Below are 18784 nucleotides of genomic sequence, written 5' to 3'. Positions count from 1 at the left end.
TCCCTTCATTATTTTTTGTTTGTTTGCTTGTTTGTTTTTGTTTTGTGTGTGTGTTTTTGTTTTTTTTTTTTACTTCCCTTCATTATTAAAATAAACTTTGTTCCACCAGCCAACTGAGACCTTCTATGATGCAGCACTTGCTCCGAAGATTAGTATTTGACGTCCCATTATTAAATGAACATGCAAAGATGCCTCTTAAGGTGAGTAGGGGAAACGTCTGTAGTTACAGGATTACTGGGTCCTCTTGACTATTCTCCCCTTCAACACACACCCCTCTTAGAAACACCATGCTTGATTTTCAATGCTGGAAAATTTCTTCCAGTTCTTGAAAGCGGGCATGTAAATTTGAGAACTGTGCACATCACAATAAAAGAAGTCCTGAAAATCATAGGCGTTCTGAGACTGATTTCCTGTAGGTGAATGGAAATGGAAATCAATGGGGAAAATGAGCCACAAAGAAAACATGAGCCAAAGTATTCTTAAGGATGGAAAACATGTAGTAGGTGTGGCCTGAAATATTAGCAGCCTCTGGGGATAAAGAGCAGGCTGTCCAAACACCCATTTTCTAAGTTGGTAATCACATGGCAGTTTCCAAATATTATGTCATAGGGTTCAAAGATAACCTTTCTGTCTATGCTGTTCACAGTTTGTCACTGAGTATAGAAGAATTAGACATTTTCTCTGTCCTTCATTATTCTGTTCGTGAATGATCAAGTCTCATACTGTCTTACTGACCTGAGAATATTTTTCTCTCATCTAATATCACAATGCAGATTGAGGATTAAAATATTTGGTGTGTCCTAATACATCTAACAGCATGGTCTGTGGATGGAGGTCATAGAACGTGTAATGACTGTTCTATGGGGAGCCTTTCTGCACAGGCATCTGGTAAACATCATTTTCCTCATGGCCACCCAGTAACGGTGCTGGCAAAAAGAAGTTTGAGATAAAAATGAGTCAATTTTTTGAGCTGTTAACTCCCAGCACCCCTAGACATCTGGCAGATATGGTCTTTCTCCCTGAAAAATTCATTTTGGTTTAACAAATTTAGATTAATGAATGAGGCAGAATAAATGATATTCTTACTGAAAATCCCATTTTTACAGTTTTTATCCTCTGGAAGAGCTTTCTCATACAAAATTTTCTTCATACAGATGAGCTGGAAGGTACCTGAAAAAAGAGATAGTATTACTTTATGTGATAAATTCTTTCAGGTTGTAGATATTTCCAAGCTAATCCAAACACACTCAATCTCACTGTTTCATCATTTGAGATTTCTAAATCATGTGTATGTGTGCGTGTGTGTGTGTGTGTGTGTGTGGTTTGTAATGGAGAGGAAGACCAATCTGGAAGTACTGCTCTAGTAAGAGATGTAGTTTGTTTTAATAACATCCATCCTTTTTGATCTGTTTCCCTCCTTCGTGACAGAAAAGAGAGTTGAGATCATTTTATTAATTCAAGTGGTCGTGCATGTTTGTTAGTTTAAAGATCAAAAATAAATTGCTGAAGAACTACAAAATTAGAAGATTCTATCCTTGCCTTTAAACTTACAGTGTAGTCCGAAACAAACCAAACGCACACAGATGAAAACGGAAGATGAACACAGACACTCGGCAAGATAATAAATTGCATAACCACCAAAGAAATATGGGTAAAATAAAATATAGGTAAAATAAAATAAATATTTTATATTTTATTTATAAAATAAAATATAGGTAAATAACCACCAAAGAAAGATAGGTAAAGACATTACTGAAATGGAGTAGTTTGGGAAGTTTACTTAGAGGTGGAATTTCTGGAGCAAAGCTTAAAGTGTGGTGATTAAGGATTGGCAAAAATGAAGCAGAAATGCTCAGAGGTAGATTTCCCTTCTAATGTACATTTCAGCTGCTGCGTCCTAGAGATACTCCCTTGAGCCTCTGGGTCATCCTGACATCAGTCCTTTCATTAAGCACACATGTGCTTATCCAAAGGATCATGATTCATAAAGCCAAGCAAATGATAGCAATAACTATAGGACCCAGGGATACATCCCTAGCCAGCCTCATAAAGAATGCTGTCCAAGATGCACTTAGGAGTTACATCAGGTATTGGGTCTTCATACTGTGCTCAGTGTTAAATTTTAAACAGGCATCGTATATAAGGTAATAAATAGTGTTCTCCAGAAGAATTCACAGGAGATTGAGCAGTTTTGTTTCAGTTGACCTTATTGTGTGGCATTTGAATGTCAAATGGAAATGGGAAAAATGTAAAAGGTATCTTTCACTCATTGCATTTATAACTGTTTTCTCACCTAGCTGCTGACAAATCATTATGAAAGATGCTGGAAGTATTACTGTTTGCCTGGAGGGTGGGGGAACTTTGGAGCTGCCTCTGAAGAAGAGCTTCATTTATCAAGAAAGCTGTTTTGGGGCATCTTTGACGCCCTGTCTCAAAAGGTAATTTAAGATTTTATGGACTTTGTGTGATGCAGTCATTTAAAAGCTATAAATATTCGTAGTGAAATATTATCTTATTCAAACTTAGTTCTTTTTCCTTTTCTTTTTTTTTCAATGTCTAACAAATGTTGAGAATGCCATTTACATTTGATTTTAGTAATCATGGTAACCTGTTCCTTGTGATCATAACACTTTCCGAACTTAAAATGGCTAAGCATTTCGGGAAATTATGCACGTGGTTAAGTTTCTGGTGTGTTTGGACTTACCTGGACTCAGCCCCTCCCTGGTCACCAGATGTTAAAAACATGAAGAAATCTGATCAAATATAAACAAACGCAATCTCATGAAATTGTAATATTCCAGTGGCCCTAGTGGCTTTTCTTGCTTTGCTGCTATGGAGATTTCAGTCACTCTGCGTTGCTTTCTATATGTGATATCCTGTGATAGTTGGCAGATTTATAAGGAATAGTTGATGTATTTTCACAAGGCTGGGGTGGGGATAGTTCTTCATGGAAAATCAGAACAGCCTGCTTTGTATGCTTCTGCTTAAACTGTTAATCCAAATCAGTTTGAATTCCTGGATACACGATATTAGACAAGTGGAGCAAGATATCCAGAAGTTTGCTATGTACGAGAGTGAAGTTTACCCATGATTACAGTTGGAAGCTACATCTTGATATTTTATGTCACTGAATTGCCTTTGGAAACTGAGAGTCCTTTTTAAAATAATACCCAGAAGGCAGTTTTAGAAGGATTCAGAACATTAATTTAAAACTGAACACTCAAAGTGAGGTAATTTTTAAATAATAACTTTTTATTCAAAAAACCGTAAATATAAATTTAATCAGTTATGTAATTAATGTACAAATAACACTTCCCAGAAGTTTTGTTTGTGCATACTCCCAATAGAATTTCTTTCTTAGTTTAGCATTTTATTTTTTAGACCTTTGTAATATGATAGAGATTGGTTAAAATTTTTTACTCTCTGGAACGTCCCTTTATGTAGTCTTTATAATATGGTGTAGCAATATTCTATAATTATGCAGTTGATTGAAATTATGTTTATGTCATCAAGACATATTATACATTTAGAACGTTCAGATTGATTTCATAATGTATTGGAGAACCACTCTTGGAGAAGCCAAGATTTTCTTCTTAAATGATAATGGCAGTTGGTCTGACTTCAGCCTCTCTCCTGTTTGGTGGCATTTCAGGCTGCATTTCCCATTTGCTAGAGGAAGAATTCTCTAAGGGAGTTAAGTTAGCCTAGGGTCATTCTGATTTTTGCTTAAAATATCTTGCCAGGGGGACACCTGGGTGGCTCAGTGGGTTAAGCCTCTGCTTTCGGCTCAGGTCATGATCTCAGGGTCCTGGGATCGAGTCCCGCATCGGGCTCTCTGCTCGGTAGGGAGCCTGCTTCCCCTTCTCTCTCTCTGCCTGCCTCTCTGCCTACTTGTGATTTCTGTCTGTCAAATAAATAAATAAAATCTTAAAAAAAAAAAAATATCTTGCCAGGGACACCTGGGTGGCTCAGTGGGTTAAGCCTCTGCCTTCAGCTCAGGTCATGATCTCAGGTTCCTAGGATCTAGCCCCGCATTGGGTTCTCTGCTCAGCAGGCAGCCTGCTTCCTTCTCTCTCTCTGCCTGCCTCTCTGCCTACTTGTGATCTCTGTCTGTCAAATAAATAAATAAAATCTTTTAAAAAAAAAAATAAAATATCTTGCCAGCCACAGCAACCATTTTGACAACTTGTGCTCAATAGTAATACAGAGTTTTTTGTGTTTTTTGTTTGTTTTGTGGGTTTTTGTTTTTTGTTTTTTTTTGGCTTTTGTGTGTGTGTGTGTGTTTTGTTTTTGTTTGTTGGTTTGTTTTGATCCTCTGTTTCTTCCCAGAAATATGAACAAGAACTTTTCAAACTGGCACTGCCTTGCCTGAGTGCAGTTGCGGGAGCTTTGCCCCCAGACTACATGGAGTCAAATTATGTCAGTATGATGGAAAAACAGTCATCAATGGATTCTGAAGGGAACTTTAACCCACAACCTGTTGATACCTCAAAGTATGGACTCTTTCTATTGCAGCAGATTTTTATTGTAAATGATGTGTGAAGTCTGAAATTGAATAAGGTACTAAAGTGAACTTTCTCTAATCCATGCCCCCTTTGAATTGGTATCCTTTTGATAGGGGTCCCTTTACTTGACGAAATGATAGTCGTAATAATTATGATTACCCAAATATCAGAAGTAGACAAGATGTATCTTGTAGGAGACTCATCAAAACCCAGGTTCTCTGTATATAACCACATGGTAATACCTACAGTGATGAGAATCAAGAAAGCCCATCGGCTCTATCTTGAGTTGAAAATTGACCCTAAATGTTTATTAATAATTGCAGCCAACCTCTGTCTATCATCTCTGACTGGGGGTGATACCAGCATGCAGGACCAAGCTGTTCCTGTGAGCTGTGGGACATCACTCCACCGTCACTATATCTCAGCAGAGCCCAGGGGCAGAAGCTGATGTTCAACATCATAAAGCAAAGTATGGGATTCCAGGGAATATCAAATGAGAATATTGGTGGAAAATTGAGCATGCAGTTAGACTGCAGTGCAATACCCTTAGCCACAGATAAAATGTTACCTAACATTATCAACATCCTTACTTGTACTTAGTTGCGTAAATCGCTTCGCAAGTGGGATGTCTCAGGTGTCTGGGAGTCTCAGCATTTCTGTTGTTACTGTCTTTGAGTAGGACCATGGTTTCCCATTGGGGAGGAAAGCAGACTCTTCATGATACATTATCTTATAGATTCCATGGTGACCCTGCACCATCAGTGGTTAGCAAGGTAGTCACTTGGTAGCTACGTCCACAGCATCTGAATTTGCTTGGGAGTTCAACTTTTAGGTCTGGGCAGCCCCCGGCTGGTTTAGCTTCCATAACAGATCAAAATTTCAACCTGAGTGGTATGCCATTAGTTGGATAATGCCTTACATTTGCATGTTTGGTATTTGATGACAGTCCTGTGAGAAAAGACTCTGCCCCCCCAGTATTTGGCTTATGTGATTGATCCTTTGTATCTCTTCGATGTAAGTAAATCAGACTATCACATGTTCAGTTCCTACATGGGTAAGTTTGTGGTTTGCTAACATACAGTATAATCCAGGATTTTAAAATAACATCAGAGCATGTCATGGTCTTGGTGTTGATTAATTAACTCTAATTAATTAACAACCATCGGGCATGTGTATTCATTTGCCTAGGCTTGTCCCTTTGGGGAATTCTTACCAGATTAGGTTTACTTACTGATATCATTTCTACATCTTTGTGATTTTTATATATTATTTCTTAAATATGTCTGTGTCCTGTAGTTCAATTACTGACTGATAAAGTTGTTAAGAAAGAACAATAAACCGTATCATTATGCTAGGTTTTTTTTTAGAATTCAGTTTTCAATGGTAATTGTGTTAGTAAGTTATGTGTGTGAATGAATGGAATTATATGTATATAATTTTCCATTCGTCAATATATTTAATACTCCGAAGTCCCATATTTACCATCAGACTTGGTTATCACCTACATGCACTCAACATCTGTTCAAGAGATCAAATATGAATTAGATATGAAAGGAATCAAAAATAAGTGTTATCTCAAAGCGTGAATAGCTTTTCACTATAGTCTGTATTAACAACAGTTAGAATGTTATATGTAGACCATGAAATGAAAAATCATTAACACATCACTAGATGTATGACTTAATTTAGAATTTTAGTACATTTAAAAAATGTAACCAGATTTCAGCCATCTTTTACCCACTTAGAGTTGTTGTAGATGAAGCTTAATTCAAAAAGGGAGAATAACGTCAAAGAATGAATATGGAAGAGAAGTATGTCTTTAAGCTCATTAAGTCTAACCGTATCTTGATTCAGGTTTAAAATTTTTTTTGGTATAATCTATTGTCCTTATCTTTGAATAGATTTTAATTATTTTTATTTATATTACATATAATTTTTATCATATATAACTTATGTTGAGCCATAATAATGTATGAATTCATTTAAGATGAGCAGATAGAACATTACAGCTTGAGTTTAACTTTGTTCCTACACTATGGAAAAGTAATACCTTGTTAAGATGATTTTTTAAGAGTTGTACATCCAGTGGGATTTATGCAGTCATAAGTTGTGAGTAAATTATTGGTATGATTTCCTGTAAATCCTATAAAAAAAATCAAGTTTTTTTTCTTTGTTTTTCTCATAGTATTACAATTCCCGAGAAGTTGGAATACTTCATTAACAAGTATGCAGAGCATTCTCATGACAAATGGTCAATGGACAAGGTAAAAGTCAGAGTATCACATTCTAACTCGGGACTGAGTATACCCAATGATGGGTCACCACTCAAATATTTCTGATGGTGACCGTTTCCTACTTTAAAGTGAAAGCTGTGTCTAGATTGGGAAAGAACATTTAATTATGATTTGCTGATACAGTATTTAGTTCTGCCATTAACCTATGTGTAATACACATATGAGTAAGGATATTTGTTCATAAGGGGGTGCCTGGGTGGCTCAGTTAGTTGAGCAACAGACTCTTGGTTTCAGCTCACATTAGGATTTCAGGGTCGTGGAATCGAGCCCTGAGTCTGGCTCTGTGCTCTGATAGGAGTCTGCTTGAGGATTCTCTCCCTCTGCCCCTCCCCCCACTCTCAAATAAATAAATAAAATATTTAAAAAAGAATTTTTTCATAAGACACACAGTTTTAGGAATTAAAGTTCTATGACATCATAAATCTAGTTTCTAAACACATATTGTTTGTGGGAGTACAAAGTAATCATAAGTACAAATAATAATCATGACAGATGGATTTATGGAGAAATATATTCAGACGCATCTGAAGTTCAAACATTAATGAAACCATTTTTTTTAAGATCTTATTTATTTATTTGACAGAGAAAGATCACAAGTAGGCAGAGAGGCAGGCAGGGGGGTGGGGGAAGCAGGCTCCCTGCTGAGCAGAGAGCCCGATGTGGGGCTCCATCCCAAGACCTTGAGATCATGACCTGAGCTGAAGGCAGAGGCTTTAACCCACTGAGCCACCCAGGTGCCCCTTAATGAAACCATTTAAACTATTATCAAAAAAGGTGACTCTGGCTCAGAAATCTTTTTGAAGAAACTATATATAATTTTATGTTAGCTAAAACCTTGAAAATTACAAATTGAAATTGAGTGATTTTTTACATCTTCTACTCCTCTGTCTTACTACTGAGGAGATCTTCAGGTCACTAAGAATAAATCCCATAGCCAGAAGACATGTCTGTTTTGTCCAAAAAAAAAAAAAAAAAAGAAAAATTAGTGCAAGCAAATGAGATAAGTAACACATGTCGCACTACCGTGAAATTCTCTCAAAGCTTGTGGCCGAGTGCTCCCACTGCGGTGAGCCTGGTTACATTTGAGAGATGATAGCTGTGAATTTTTGTCGGAGAAATTGAGCTGAGGACCCAGGAAGCTGAGATAAGCGTGAGCTGCTGGCAGAGCGAAGGTCAAACAGGGCGGGTTCTGCAGCATTTGTGTTGGCAGCTCCGTGTTACCCGGCTGGACTCCTGTCGATTTCATGTCTTGCCTCAGCCAGTCGGTCTCCTCCTGAGAAGCCCTCTTTCTGGTTTCGTAAATATGTGGCTCTTTGTTCAGTAGGTTTACTTCTGAGGTGAGTCAGTAGGATTAAGTTCTGTTTTCCATAAAGACCCTGTTGGGTCCTGATCTGGTGGTGATGGAGAGGAAGTGTCCGGGAAGGCTGTCCTGAGGGATTCCAGTTCGGTTCCTCAGAATCCGTAGGCGGACAGGAGAGGAGCGAGGGAAGCGGTGATGGATACAGAATATGTATGTGAGCAAAATAACGCGGAACAAATGTGTTGAGAGATTGCTGAGTACTGGAGCGGACAAACAGGCAGCATTATTCAGAAAAACTTCTCCATAAGGCAGAATCATCCAGTTTTCCTCTAAAAATGAGCATTTCAAAAAAGCATTTAAAAAATAATGAAAAGAATATTTTAGGTGGAGGTTCCCACAATGTGGCAAAATCACTATTGTGGGGGCCAGGCACCCCGTAATCTGCTCGTGGGGGGTGTGCTCATGACCTAGTCACAGACCTGGGTGGGTCTGTTTAAGGAAGACTGGGTATGTTTAATCTCTGGGTGAACAGAATTACTGTCAGTGATTATTCAAAAATAATATTGGTCAGGGTGGACCTCTTTATATTAACTTATGCTGGGTGGGATTCAGAACCTAATGTTTTGGTTTATTTAGATTTATTTTACCAAATGTATTTAAACACATGCACACCTACACTCTCCCCAACTAATCCATGTAAAATAATTTCGATGATTTTTTCAAGTTGGCAAATGGATGGATTTATGGAGAAATATATTCAGACTCATCTAAAGTTCAACCATTAATGAAGCCATATAAACTATTATCTGAAAAGGTGAGGGCTTTTCTTTTGTGGTTATATAGTTATAATTTATTTTGAAATTTTTATTATGTAATTTCTTATTAAATGTCTTATTGTATACACTTTAAAAAAAAACCCTTTATTTAAAGGTCCCATTTTTTTATCTTTTGTCTCTTGTCTTCTCTATTCTCATTTTCTATCAGTATTTAACTGTATTTTCTATCAGTATTTAATTCTATCAGTATATTAATCTCCTTAGTATTTTTCTGTCCTTTTTAAATTTTTATTCTTCCCCCATATTTTTAAGGACTCTGGAAAATATTCTTATCATGCTTACGAGTTTCTTGATGAGGGATAATGAAGTAATTTACAATGATTATTATTTATACGTTTTAATGTATTTTACTACTGTGGGGACACAGTCAGTATCTTGACAAATACAGGACTTTGTAGCTTGGTGCTTACGGAGGGAGAGTTATTCTTATCTGTTTATTCAGGTGTTTATTCAGAAAAGCCTTCACATACATAGCATATAATCTGGCACTGCTTCTTCTTTTTAGTTTCTATACAAAGTATCAGAAGCAGGGAAACTAAAGGAAATTAACCTCCATGCAGTACTAAGTTGATATCCCTCTTAGGGGTCTTGGTCAAAGTAAATTTCTACTCACACTCTGCTTTTCTGAAATTTTATTTTACCTTTTCTTTTTTAAATAAACAATGTCCATCTTTTTTTTTTCTTTTTAAGGAGAGGCAGCCTATTTCAGATTTTTTATTTTCGTTCAGATTCATCATGCCCATACCCTTTATTCCCCTCTTTGTTTTTGTCGCTAGGAAAAAGAAATTTATCGCTGGCCAATCAAAGAGTCTTTAAAAACCATGCTGGCGTGGGGTTGGAGGATTGAGAGAACGCGGGAGGGAGACAGCATGGCCCTCTACAATCGGACGCGTCGCATTTCTCAGACAAGTCAGGTAAGAACCACACTGGCGAATCCACTGCTCGTGTCTAATTCTGTTTTTTATCAGTTTTAAGATGGACATTTGCTGGGGCACTTGGGTGGCTCAGTGGGTTAAAGCTTCTGCCTTTGGCTCAGGTCATGATCTCAGGGTCCTGGAATTGAGCCCCACATCGGGCTCTCTGCTTAGCAGGGAGCCTGCACACACACACACACACACACACACACACACACACCCTGCTTCTGCCTGCCTCTCTGTCTACTTGTGATTTGTCTGTCAAATAAATAAAATCTTAAAAAAAAAAAAAAAGGTAGACCTGTGCTACAGTATTTGTGAGATTAGGAATCATTTTATTATCGTGGAGCAGATGAAGTAGGGCTTGGTGCTACAGGGAATACTAAGACAAGGAAGACTCCGTCCATGCCCACAGATGTTTCCTGTATAGCAAAAAAAATTTAGAGAATGATAAACATTTTGGAAATATAGTTCTGACAGCAGAATGGGGAATGAATCAGAGAAGGGGGAGATTGAAGACAGAAAGGCTGATTCCTTGGGAAGGATATTGTAGACATGCCAGGAAACAGAACAGAAGTATTAAATGTCTGAAGTAGAGCAAAGATAGTGGGAATGGAGGGAAATAGATGTATCCTGGAGATATTTTTGAAGTAGAAGAAACAGAATTCTGTGACTGTCTGATACAGGATTATGGATGGGGAGGAGTACTCAAGGTGATCGCCATGGATCCAGACTAGCCTTTCAGGTCGGTGGTTAATTTGAGTAAGGTAGGGAACACAGCAGCAGCACTTGGAGATGACAAGGACAGAACAATAATTTGATTATAGATGTTGTGTTAGGCAGAATATGGCTCCCAAAGATGATTCCCAGTTGCTGGAATCTGAAAATACTGCTTTACTTGGGCTTTGCCAGCATGATCAAAGTTAAAGACCTTGAGATGGGTGTGGGGTGGGGGTACGGTGCCTGGGGGGCTCTTTTGTCAAACGCCTGCCTTCAGCTCAGGTCATTATCCTAGGATCCTGGGATTGAGCCCCATGTTGGACTCCCTGCTCAGCAGGAAGGCTGCTTTTCCCTCTTCCTCTGCCCTCGCTGCCACCCACATCTCAAATAAATAAATCTTAAAAAAAAAAAAAAAAAAAAAGCACAGGGCAGTATGAGAAGTCTTATAGTTGATGACAAGGTATGTTTCATTTTAAAAATGTCAAAATTCAGAAATTACCAAAATTCAGAAATTAAGTTTCCTTGTTATTGGGGATAACTTGGTTAATCGTTGACCACTGTATGAAGTACTTTTAAAATTAAAGAGTTGGCTGTATTTTGTCTTAACATTTGGCCCACTGAAACATTTTTAAGTATTGCCTTCTTTGATTAATTACTGTTTATATGAGGAAGAATAAATTTTATGCAGCTAATTTGAATCTATAAGAAACCGAAGAATACAGGGGATCCTTTGACGAAGGTAATGTTTCAGATATTAGATTCTTTGCACAATTTGTGGAATTCTGATCATTAGCTTTTGGGATTGGCAGTCCCTGAGATGTTGGGATATATTATTCAGTCATCAATTGAAACGATCAAACACCCAAACATCATTTAATTTGCTAGATATGTTTGTGAACTAAGTTTGTCCAGATACTTGCCGGTTTCATCTGATGCAACATGACGTGTGGAAGTTTATTTGCCCTGTATTTCTGACGGTTGTCTTAAGTCTCCACTGGGCTTTTTAATTAGGCTCCATTTTTTGTCAATCATCTAGGTTTCTGTGGATGCTGCACACGGGTATAGTCCCCGAGCCATTGACATGAGCAATGTCACACTATCCAGAGACCTGCACGTAAGTGTTATGGACTTTTAAAAGAATCATTTTTTAAAAGAAGACTGTGACGCTTTCCTGCCTGTATTTTCCACATGAATTATTTGAATGTGGTGATCATATAAAAGGTCTGTGAAATTGAAAATTATGGACCTTAATTGCTTTTAAAGTTGATATAATTTTTTCTAGGATGTTTCTTCTAGATAACATATTTTCCTTAAAGATAATGGCTATTTAAAAAATCCCACTATAATGAAGTAGTGTGTGAGAAGAGAGTAAATCAGGAATTAGTCATGCTCTGCTTAAGGGTAACCTCAGTTACTCATTAAAGAATGTGTATTCTAAGTCGTTTATCCAAGGAAACTGGGGGCGTTCTGCCTGCTCCGTCCATAGTTGTATCTGTTCTCCTTGGTCGCTAAGGAGCGTACTTTGAAATGGCTGATTTAAGTAAAAGAAAATGTGTTGTCTTGTATCAGAAGTCAACAGATCCATATGATGATCAAACAACAGTATTGGCATTGTTAGTATTGATCCAAGAGAAATAAATACATAAAGAGAAACCCTATGTAGTAGGTCATATTGATTATGTTAAATGGTTTGGCTTGCCTTCTGTGGTTGCTCCTGTATGGATGGAGATCTTAAAATGAGATAGTGAACTTAAAAATCAAAAGGAGAAGAGAGAATGTTAGAGGCAATCTTATCTTTTGATAAGATTGAGATAAGATTTTAGATAAGATTTTGATAAGCAAAAGGCCACAGCCGAGGGAACCTCTGTGGCTCCGTAGTCCATTAAGGTGTCTGACTTTTGAATTTAGCTCAGGTCATGGTCTCATAGTTGTGAGATCGAGCCCTATGATGGTGTCCCCACTCAAGTGGGAGTCTGCTTGAGATTGTTTTCCTACGCCCCTCCCCCTGTGCACACACATTCTCTCTCTCTCTCACTCTCTCAAATAAATTAAAAAAAAAAAAAAAAGAAGTCCACAGAAAGGTTAATGTGGTTTGTCTGAGGTCTCTGATCTCTCCCGAAGTTTGGGACAGATGTGGAATCTAGAATGTCCCTCTAGGTTCTTTGCATTCACTGTTTAATAAGGTTTAGATCGTTTTTTAAAGTTTTGGAGATTACAGTAAGAACATGCAAATAAATATATATTTTTTTTTTGTTAAAGTTCGCAGCTAATTTGAAATTTCATTATTTGATTAATAAAACCTGTGTCCTTGAATATTACAAATAACAAGAATCAGTCCCATCAGATCGCTTCTGCTATTTACTGCTGCATGATTTCACAGGCTGGTAGAATTATTTGGGATTCAGATTCCAACTAGGAGTTGTATTCAGGGCGCCTGGGTGGCTCAGTTGTTAAGGGTCTGCTTTTGGCTCAGGTCATGATCCCAGGGTTCTGGGATCAAGCCCCAAATTGGGCTCCCTGCTCAGCGGGAAGCCTGCTTCTTCCTCTCCCACTCCCCCTGCTTGTATTCCCTCTCTTGCTGTCTCTCTGTCAAATAAATGAATAAAATCTTTTTAAAAAAATCTTTAAAAAAAGAGTTGTGTTTGATGATCTTTTAAAGGTATTTTAGCACTGACACACTATGATTTATTAATTTAAAGTATGTTATGATATTACCTATTGGCAAGCAAATTTCTCTATTTCTACTCCTTAAACTGTGACTTATTTGCTAAATATTTTGTTCACTTAAGGCTATGGCAGAAATGATGGCTGAAAACTACCACAATATATGGGCAAAGAAAAAGAAAATGGAGCTGGAATCCAAAGGTAATATTTTCTAAAAATCCTGATTAAAAAAACAATCAGAGTGCGACTATGTGAGTCTCTGAAATGGATGGAACGGTCTTTTGAGAATGAGGACTTACTCTACATTTGTTTTCTTAGAATAGTTCAAACACGCCTGTAACAGTTTTGGGTGGAAATTCCTTAATTACCTGACTGCGAGTGCACATTTCTTCATGTCTCAGAATTCCAATGGCTCTCTCAGGCTCGTGTTAGTTTGCAGATACCTGTTCTCATTCTAACATTCAAGATATTCTGTGCATTTCTTAGACCTCACTCCCTGACTTCTATCCCTAACTCAAATATTTTTCTCACGTCGTGCCTTCCCACTTCCAGTCACCCCCTCTGCTGGGCCCAGTACAGTCATGCTCTTGTCCCTTACATGCTTTTGCTTTTCTTTTCTGCTGTTTTTCTTAAATACTAAAGTGACTAAATATTCTTAATCATTTTCTCAAGTCTTTTTTTAATTTATTTGCATAAATTCTTCAATTTAGTGTATCCTACACTGATGATCTCTCTCATCGTTATTTATTCTGTATTGGTCTATGAACATGTTTGTGTGTGTGCACGTGCACACTTCTCATTACTTCCTACATGGATTTCTTTCCCTCACTGAGAATGTAACTGTCTCCAGGTCAGGACCACACATTCAGTTACCTTTGTCATATTTATTGTACAGTTCGAGGCATCAAGAAATTCTGTCTCTTATTTATTGGCATAAATAAAAATATATGGGAGATAGTTTTGAAGGGCAGGGTATTTTCAGGGCTAAAACTAGGTGATGTTGTAGGTTGGGACCCAGCATCAAACAGTAGAAAACAGAGTAGCACAAATTAGAATCAGTCATGGAAATGAACAGAGAGGATTCCTTACACCACAATTGCCTATTGCAAAATTTGACTCAGGGCTGGGCCTGTTTTTCTAGAAGCCTTCCATGAATGTTTGTTAAATGAGTGGCCAGACGTTTGGTTGGCTGACGGATAGATGGATGGAAGGCTGATTCACAGCAGCATAGAGTTTTGCTTAGTGGGATTCTTGAAGAGACATCATCCAAGTGACTAGTCAACAAAATTCCTATTTTTCATGTGGGCAGATGACATGACAAAAATATGTTCTCTTTTTTTTCCCAAGTAGCTTTCAATCACTACGGCTTGGTCAGTTTCTGAGCCAGCTTTTAGGGATCCCACAGTCAGTGGAGTTTTAAGAGCAATCCACCTGTAAGCGAGACACCCAGACCATAGCGGGCAGCTGGCACTGGTCCAGATTCAGACTGCATGGCTGGGAGACAGGCCTGGGTGCGCCAGGCTATGCCAGGCTACGGGGCAAGGTGGTGATACGAGTCCGCAGAACCTTTCATCGTTCTTCTTACTCCTCGTAATCTTCCCCCTTTGAAGGAGAAAGTGAGTGGTTGAGGACCAAAACAGCAGACCAGGAGAAAAGGTGTTGGAATATACAGCGCTGGGTCTTGGCTTTAAGTTGTTAAGAATAACAAAGGTGAGAGATGAGTCTTGGAAAGAAGATAAGCTGAGGCTGTGGACAGCTTTAGGAAAGAAATGACTTGAGTCTTTTCTCAAATTTGTTCTCTCCTCTGGGGACTTTGACCCCAACCTGTATCCTGACTTTGCTGCTTCTCTTCTGAGATCTGGGTTGGCATGGAGGAGGTACCTGTCTCGGTCCCTATGTCTTAGTGCCTGTGGGGTGTGTGTGTGTGTGTGTGTGTGTGTGTGTGTGTGTGAGAGAGAGAGAGAGAGAGAGAGAGAGAGAGAGAGGCCGGGAGGAAAGAGAGGAGGGGAGGGACGGAGGAAAGAATAGGAGAGAAGCACAGGAAGTCAGGAACAAGGAGGCAACTAGAAACAGAAGATCATTTACAATCTGTCACACACATAGACACCTAAAAAAATCCGCTCAGAAGCTGCGCACTCTAGTTCCCAACCCATCCTGGGCTTTTTATTTTCTCTCCCACCCTCTCCCTCTCCCTCCTTGAGTATCTGGTACAGGTATCTGACCCCCAAATCATTGTGGTTGCCAAATTAATATAATTTTCTGGGAATAAAGGACTAAATGAATTAGTGGAGTTCAAAATAGGAGATGATTACAGGATGATTAAATTAGATGCTTGATTTATACATTTTTTCCGTAAAACATCCCGTTACATCTTTGATTACAGTAGAAGTCAGATCTGTTCTCAGTGTGCTTAATAACATATTCTATATCCTTCTTGCTCTTCACCGAATGCTGGTTTCTGTTGTTTTCTGACAATTGCATTATAGTCAATACTGTTCCTACCAAACTATAAAATAAATGACAGATCCTTAATATGCGTAGTGTTCCTGGGTTAGCTGAGGCCTGTCCCTTTGCATTTATGATAATATACTGCCACCTAGTGGTGAGAAAGCTCAGTGCGTGATTCCATGGCACGTTCTCCTTTGCTTTTTTGATGGCTTCTTTCATGTGTGGGGCAAATTCATTGTTTATTATTGTTTAAGTGGCTTCTGGCCACATCATATTGGACGCTGATCTAATAGGCTTTACGTTGTCCCCACAATTCAAGCCAAATATTTAAGTATTTTTTTCTGGAATTCCCATTAGCAGCTTGGTTTCAGGAAATTTCAGCATCCCATTGAAAATACATTTCCTTATGTGTTTTATAAATGTTATATCTGGGGCACACCGCTCATCAGATCTTTGTATCTGGAATTACCCTGCAATTTCTGAAACGTTCATAAACCTTACAAAAATTTTTACGAAATCTGTAATTTTATAGAGACATTTTTCATTATTAATTCTTAAAAAGTTTCAATATTTTCTAAATCTAAAAGGAATGCTCTTTTGTATTTTTCACTAAACTAGGTAAACTAGAAACCTAGATGCTTGTCAGAATTTTTAATCAGTCAAGTGTGTATGCTGCTCTTGGGAGATATTTAAGAGAGATTAGCTTTAAAATTAGCAGATAAGTATAGGTTTTGTGTGGAATGTGTGACTTTAAAGTACTGCTTGATCAGGGAGGTGTACTAAAAATTCCATATTTAAGACTTTTTTTTTTTCCTGTTCTGTCTCTCAGGGGTGGGAAATGAAGTCTATCCCTTGAAACATGCCTTGTAATTTCACTAGCTCACGCTATGTATGTTTTGGTGTGTTTACACACTCCACATCCAGAATTCATTTGGATGGAGAGGGGAATGTGGCTGCTTCTCCCTTCCCCTGTGATTGCACATGTCATCAACATGTGATATCACAAATGCCTCGTGTCCATATTTTAATTGCCTCTTAGAAGGCATATGTATAGTCCTTTTTTGAGTGGATTTCCTAAATTAATCAGAGCATTAAAGGCACTGGAAAGGCAAGAGCCTTATACAACCTGTATATACTCCGTGTCTAATAGGAAGATACCAGAAGTCCTGTACCCTGGTCCTATCACATTTTGGAGTATTTTCTAATTGCAATGCTGTGTTCTTGTCTGGGCATGCTCTCAGGAGGTGGAAATCATCCCCTGCTGGTACCCTATGATACGCTGACAGCCAAAGAGAAGGCCAAGGATAGGGAAAAAGCACAAGACATCCTCAAGTTCTTGCAGATCAATGGCTACGCCGTATCCAGGTAAAAGCATACCTACCATTAAGCGTTCTTGTTACGAAGACTGAGTGTTGAACTATCCCCGTCAGATTTAATGCTGAAAATGATTCTGTGATCCGTTTAAACCTTACAGCTACTATTTAGTATCTCCAAAATAAACACATCGGAAACATTAATGCCCTTGGCTCTTGGCCACATGATTGGTTCCTTTCATGGCCTCGGTAAAATCCCATCCATCTTTTAGGCACAAATTTTTGACAAAAATGACCCTTTGTTTCTCTAAAAGCGACTTTTTTTGTATAATAATAGAGTTATACTCTATAGAGTTTTTTTTTTTACCAGATGCGAAGTATTCCTTATAAATTGATTCTCACTTTTGCCTATAGCTGCAGGGATATTAGATCATTTTCCATTTTTTATATATTCCGTATGTACATTTTAAGCAAAATGGTACCTCCCAATAGTCTTTGTAGGAACTAATTTCCGTATTTTATTTTTGCTACCCTAGGGGCTTCAAGGACCTGGAATTGGACACACCGTCCATTGAGAAACGATTTGCCTATAGCTTCCTTCAGCAACTCATTCGCTATGTAGATGAAGCCCATCAGTATATCCTGGAGTTTGGTAGGTATCGTCGTCCCGTTACTAACGGTCCAGTGTCTGTTACTCTTCGTGTTGACAACATCAGGGGCTCGGACGGCAGACTGCCAGACTGTTTTTGGACTGTTCCTGGGCAGTATAAACGCTGTCTACCCATCCTATTACTAAACAGAGTCTAACAGTCAGTAGGCAAACACGTTCTTAGGGATCGGTAAATTTAGAAACCTTAAAAAAAAAAAAAGGAACATACCATTCTTTTCTCCTCATACTGTTTATTGGCATTGATTTTTTTTTTAATTTTTGAAAATCACTGTGGATGGACATCAGAATTGAAGATACAGCTAAATCGTTCCTTATGAAATTAATGGCCATGCTCTTGAAAAAACTGAAACTGTGGATCCCCAGACTTTTTAGGCAATGTGAAGGCCTTAAGTTTAGCCTTTATAGGGACACACATTTATGGTAGAGTGTCTGCGATGCAGAGCACTTTGCTATCCTGTCAAAGTAAAATGGAAGACCTCCTCCCCATGTGGCCCCATGCTCCCAAAGTATGAAGAGAATTCCTTGTTTCATTTTTTTTTATCTTTTTAAAAAGCTTATTTATTTATTAGAGAGAGGGGGTTGGAACATGAGTGGGAGGAGGGGCAGAGGAAGAGGAAGAAGCAGACTCCCCACTGAGCAGGGAGCCTGACACAGGACTTGATCCCAGGAGCCCGGGATCATGTCCTGAGCCAAAGGCAGATGCTTAACTGACTAAGCCACCCAGGCACCTTGGGAACTCCTTGTTTTTATCTTAGATTCAGAACAGATTTTCAATGCAGTCTCCTCTCACATCTTATTTCAGGATTGTCCTCCACACTACTGACTTAAAATTTGAGTTGTTAATCACTGAGCTTCATGTCAGATCACTTTCTAGCCCCTGGTTGGTATTAAGGTAGAAGGATTAAGGATTAAGATGGCCCCTTTGGAAAAACCAGTGTGTTCTGGTAATTATCTTTTTATTTTATTTTTCATGGGTTTTTTTTCTATTTTTATTTTTGTTTTTTTAATCCTCATTCTTTCTGCTTTTCAGTACTTCTCCTCAGGGCCCATAGTCCTAGATCCTTTAGCAATAAATATATCCTCCACAAACCCATCCTGACCAAGGAATCTTTTAGCTACT

At 38.3% G+C, this 18784-nt stretch overlaps 1 protein-coding gene across 9 annotated transcripts in view; it reads left to right on the top strand.

The window, feature by feature from the left end:
- The window catches only part of RYR2 (ryanodine receptor 2), a 740314-nt gene that overhangs the window by 565048 nt on the left and 156482 nt on the right, over positions 1–18784 (top strand). For all 9 annotated transcript variants that reach the window (XM_032883093.1, XM_032883091.1, XM_032883088.1 and 6 more), the window contains 10 exons: positions 110–200; positions 2298–2438; positions 4330–4493; positions 6691–6769; positions 8824–8913; positions 9712–9849; positions 11606–11683; positions 13359–13434; positions 16923–17046; positions 17531–17646. In XM_032883093.1, coding sequence (XP_032738984.1) covers positions 110–200; positions 2298–2438; positions 4330–4493; positions 6691–6769; positions 8824–8913; positions 9712–9849; positions 11606–11683; positions 13359–13434; positions 16923–17046; positions 17531–17646 — 1097 coding nt within the window. The remainder of the gene's footprint in view (positions 1–109; positions 201–2297; positions 2439–4329; positions 4494–6690; positions 6770–8823; positions 8914–9711; positions 9850–11605; positions 11684–13358; positions 13435–16922; positions 17047–17530; positions 17647–18784) is intronic.

This window comes from Lontra canadensis, unplaced genomic scaffold, assembly GCF_010015895.1.
Source record: "Lontra canadensis isolate GAN:19392208 unplaced genomic scaffold, GSC_riverotter_1.0 scaffold85, whole genome shotgun sequence".
In the NCBI taxonomy this organism is placed as follows: domain Eukaryota; kingdom Metazoa; phylum Chordata; class Mammalia; order Carnivora; family Mustelidae; genus Lontra; species Lontra canadensis.
This window is presented reverse-complemented; position numbering and strand designations above follow the sequence as displayed.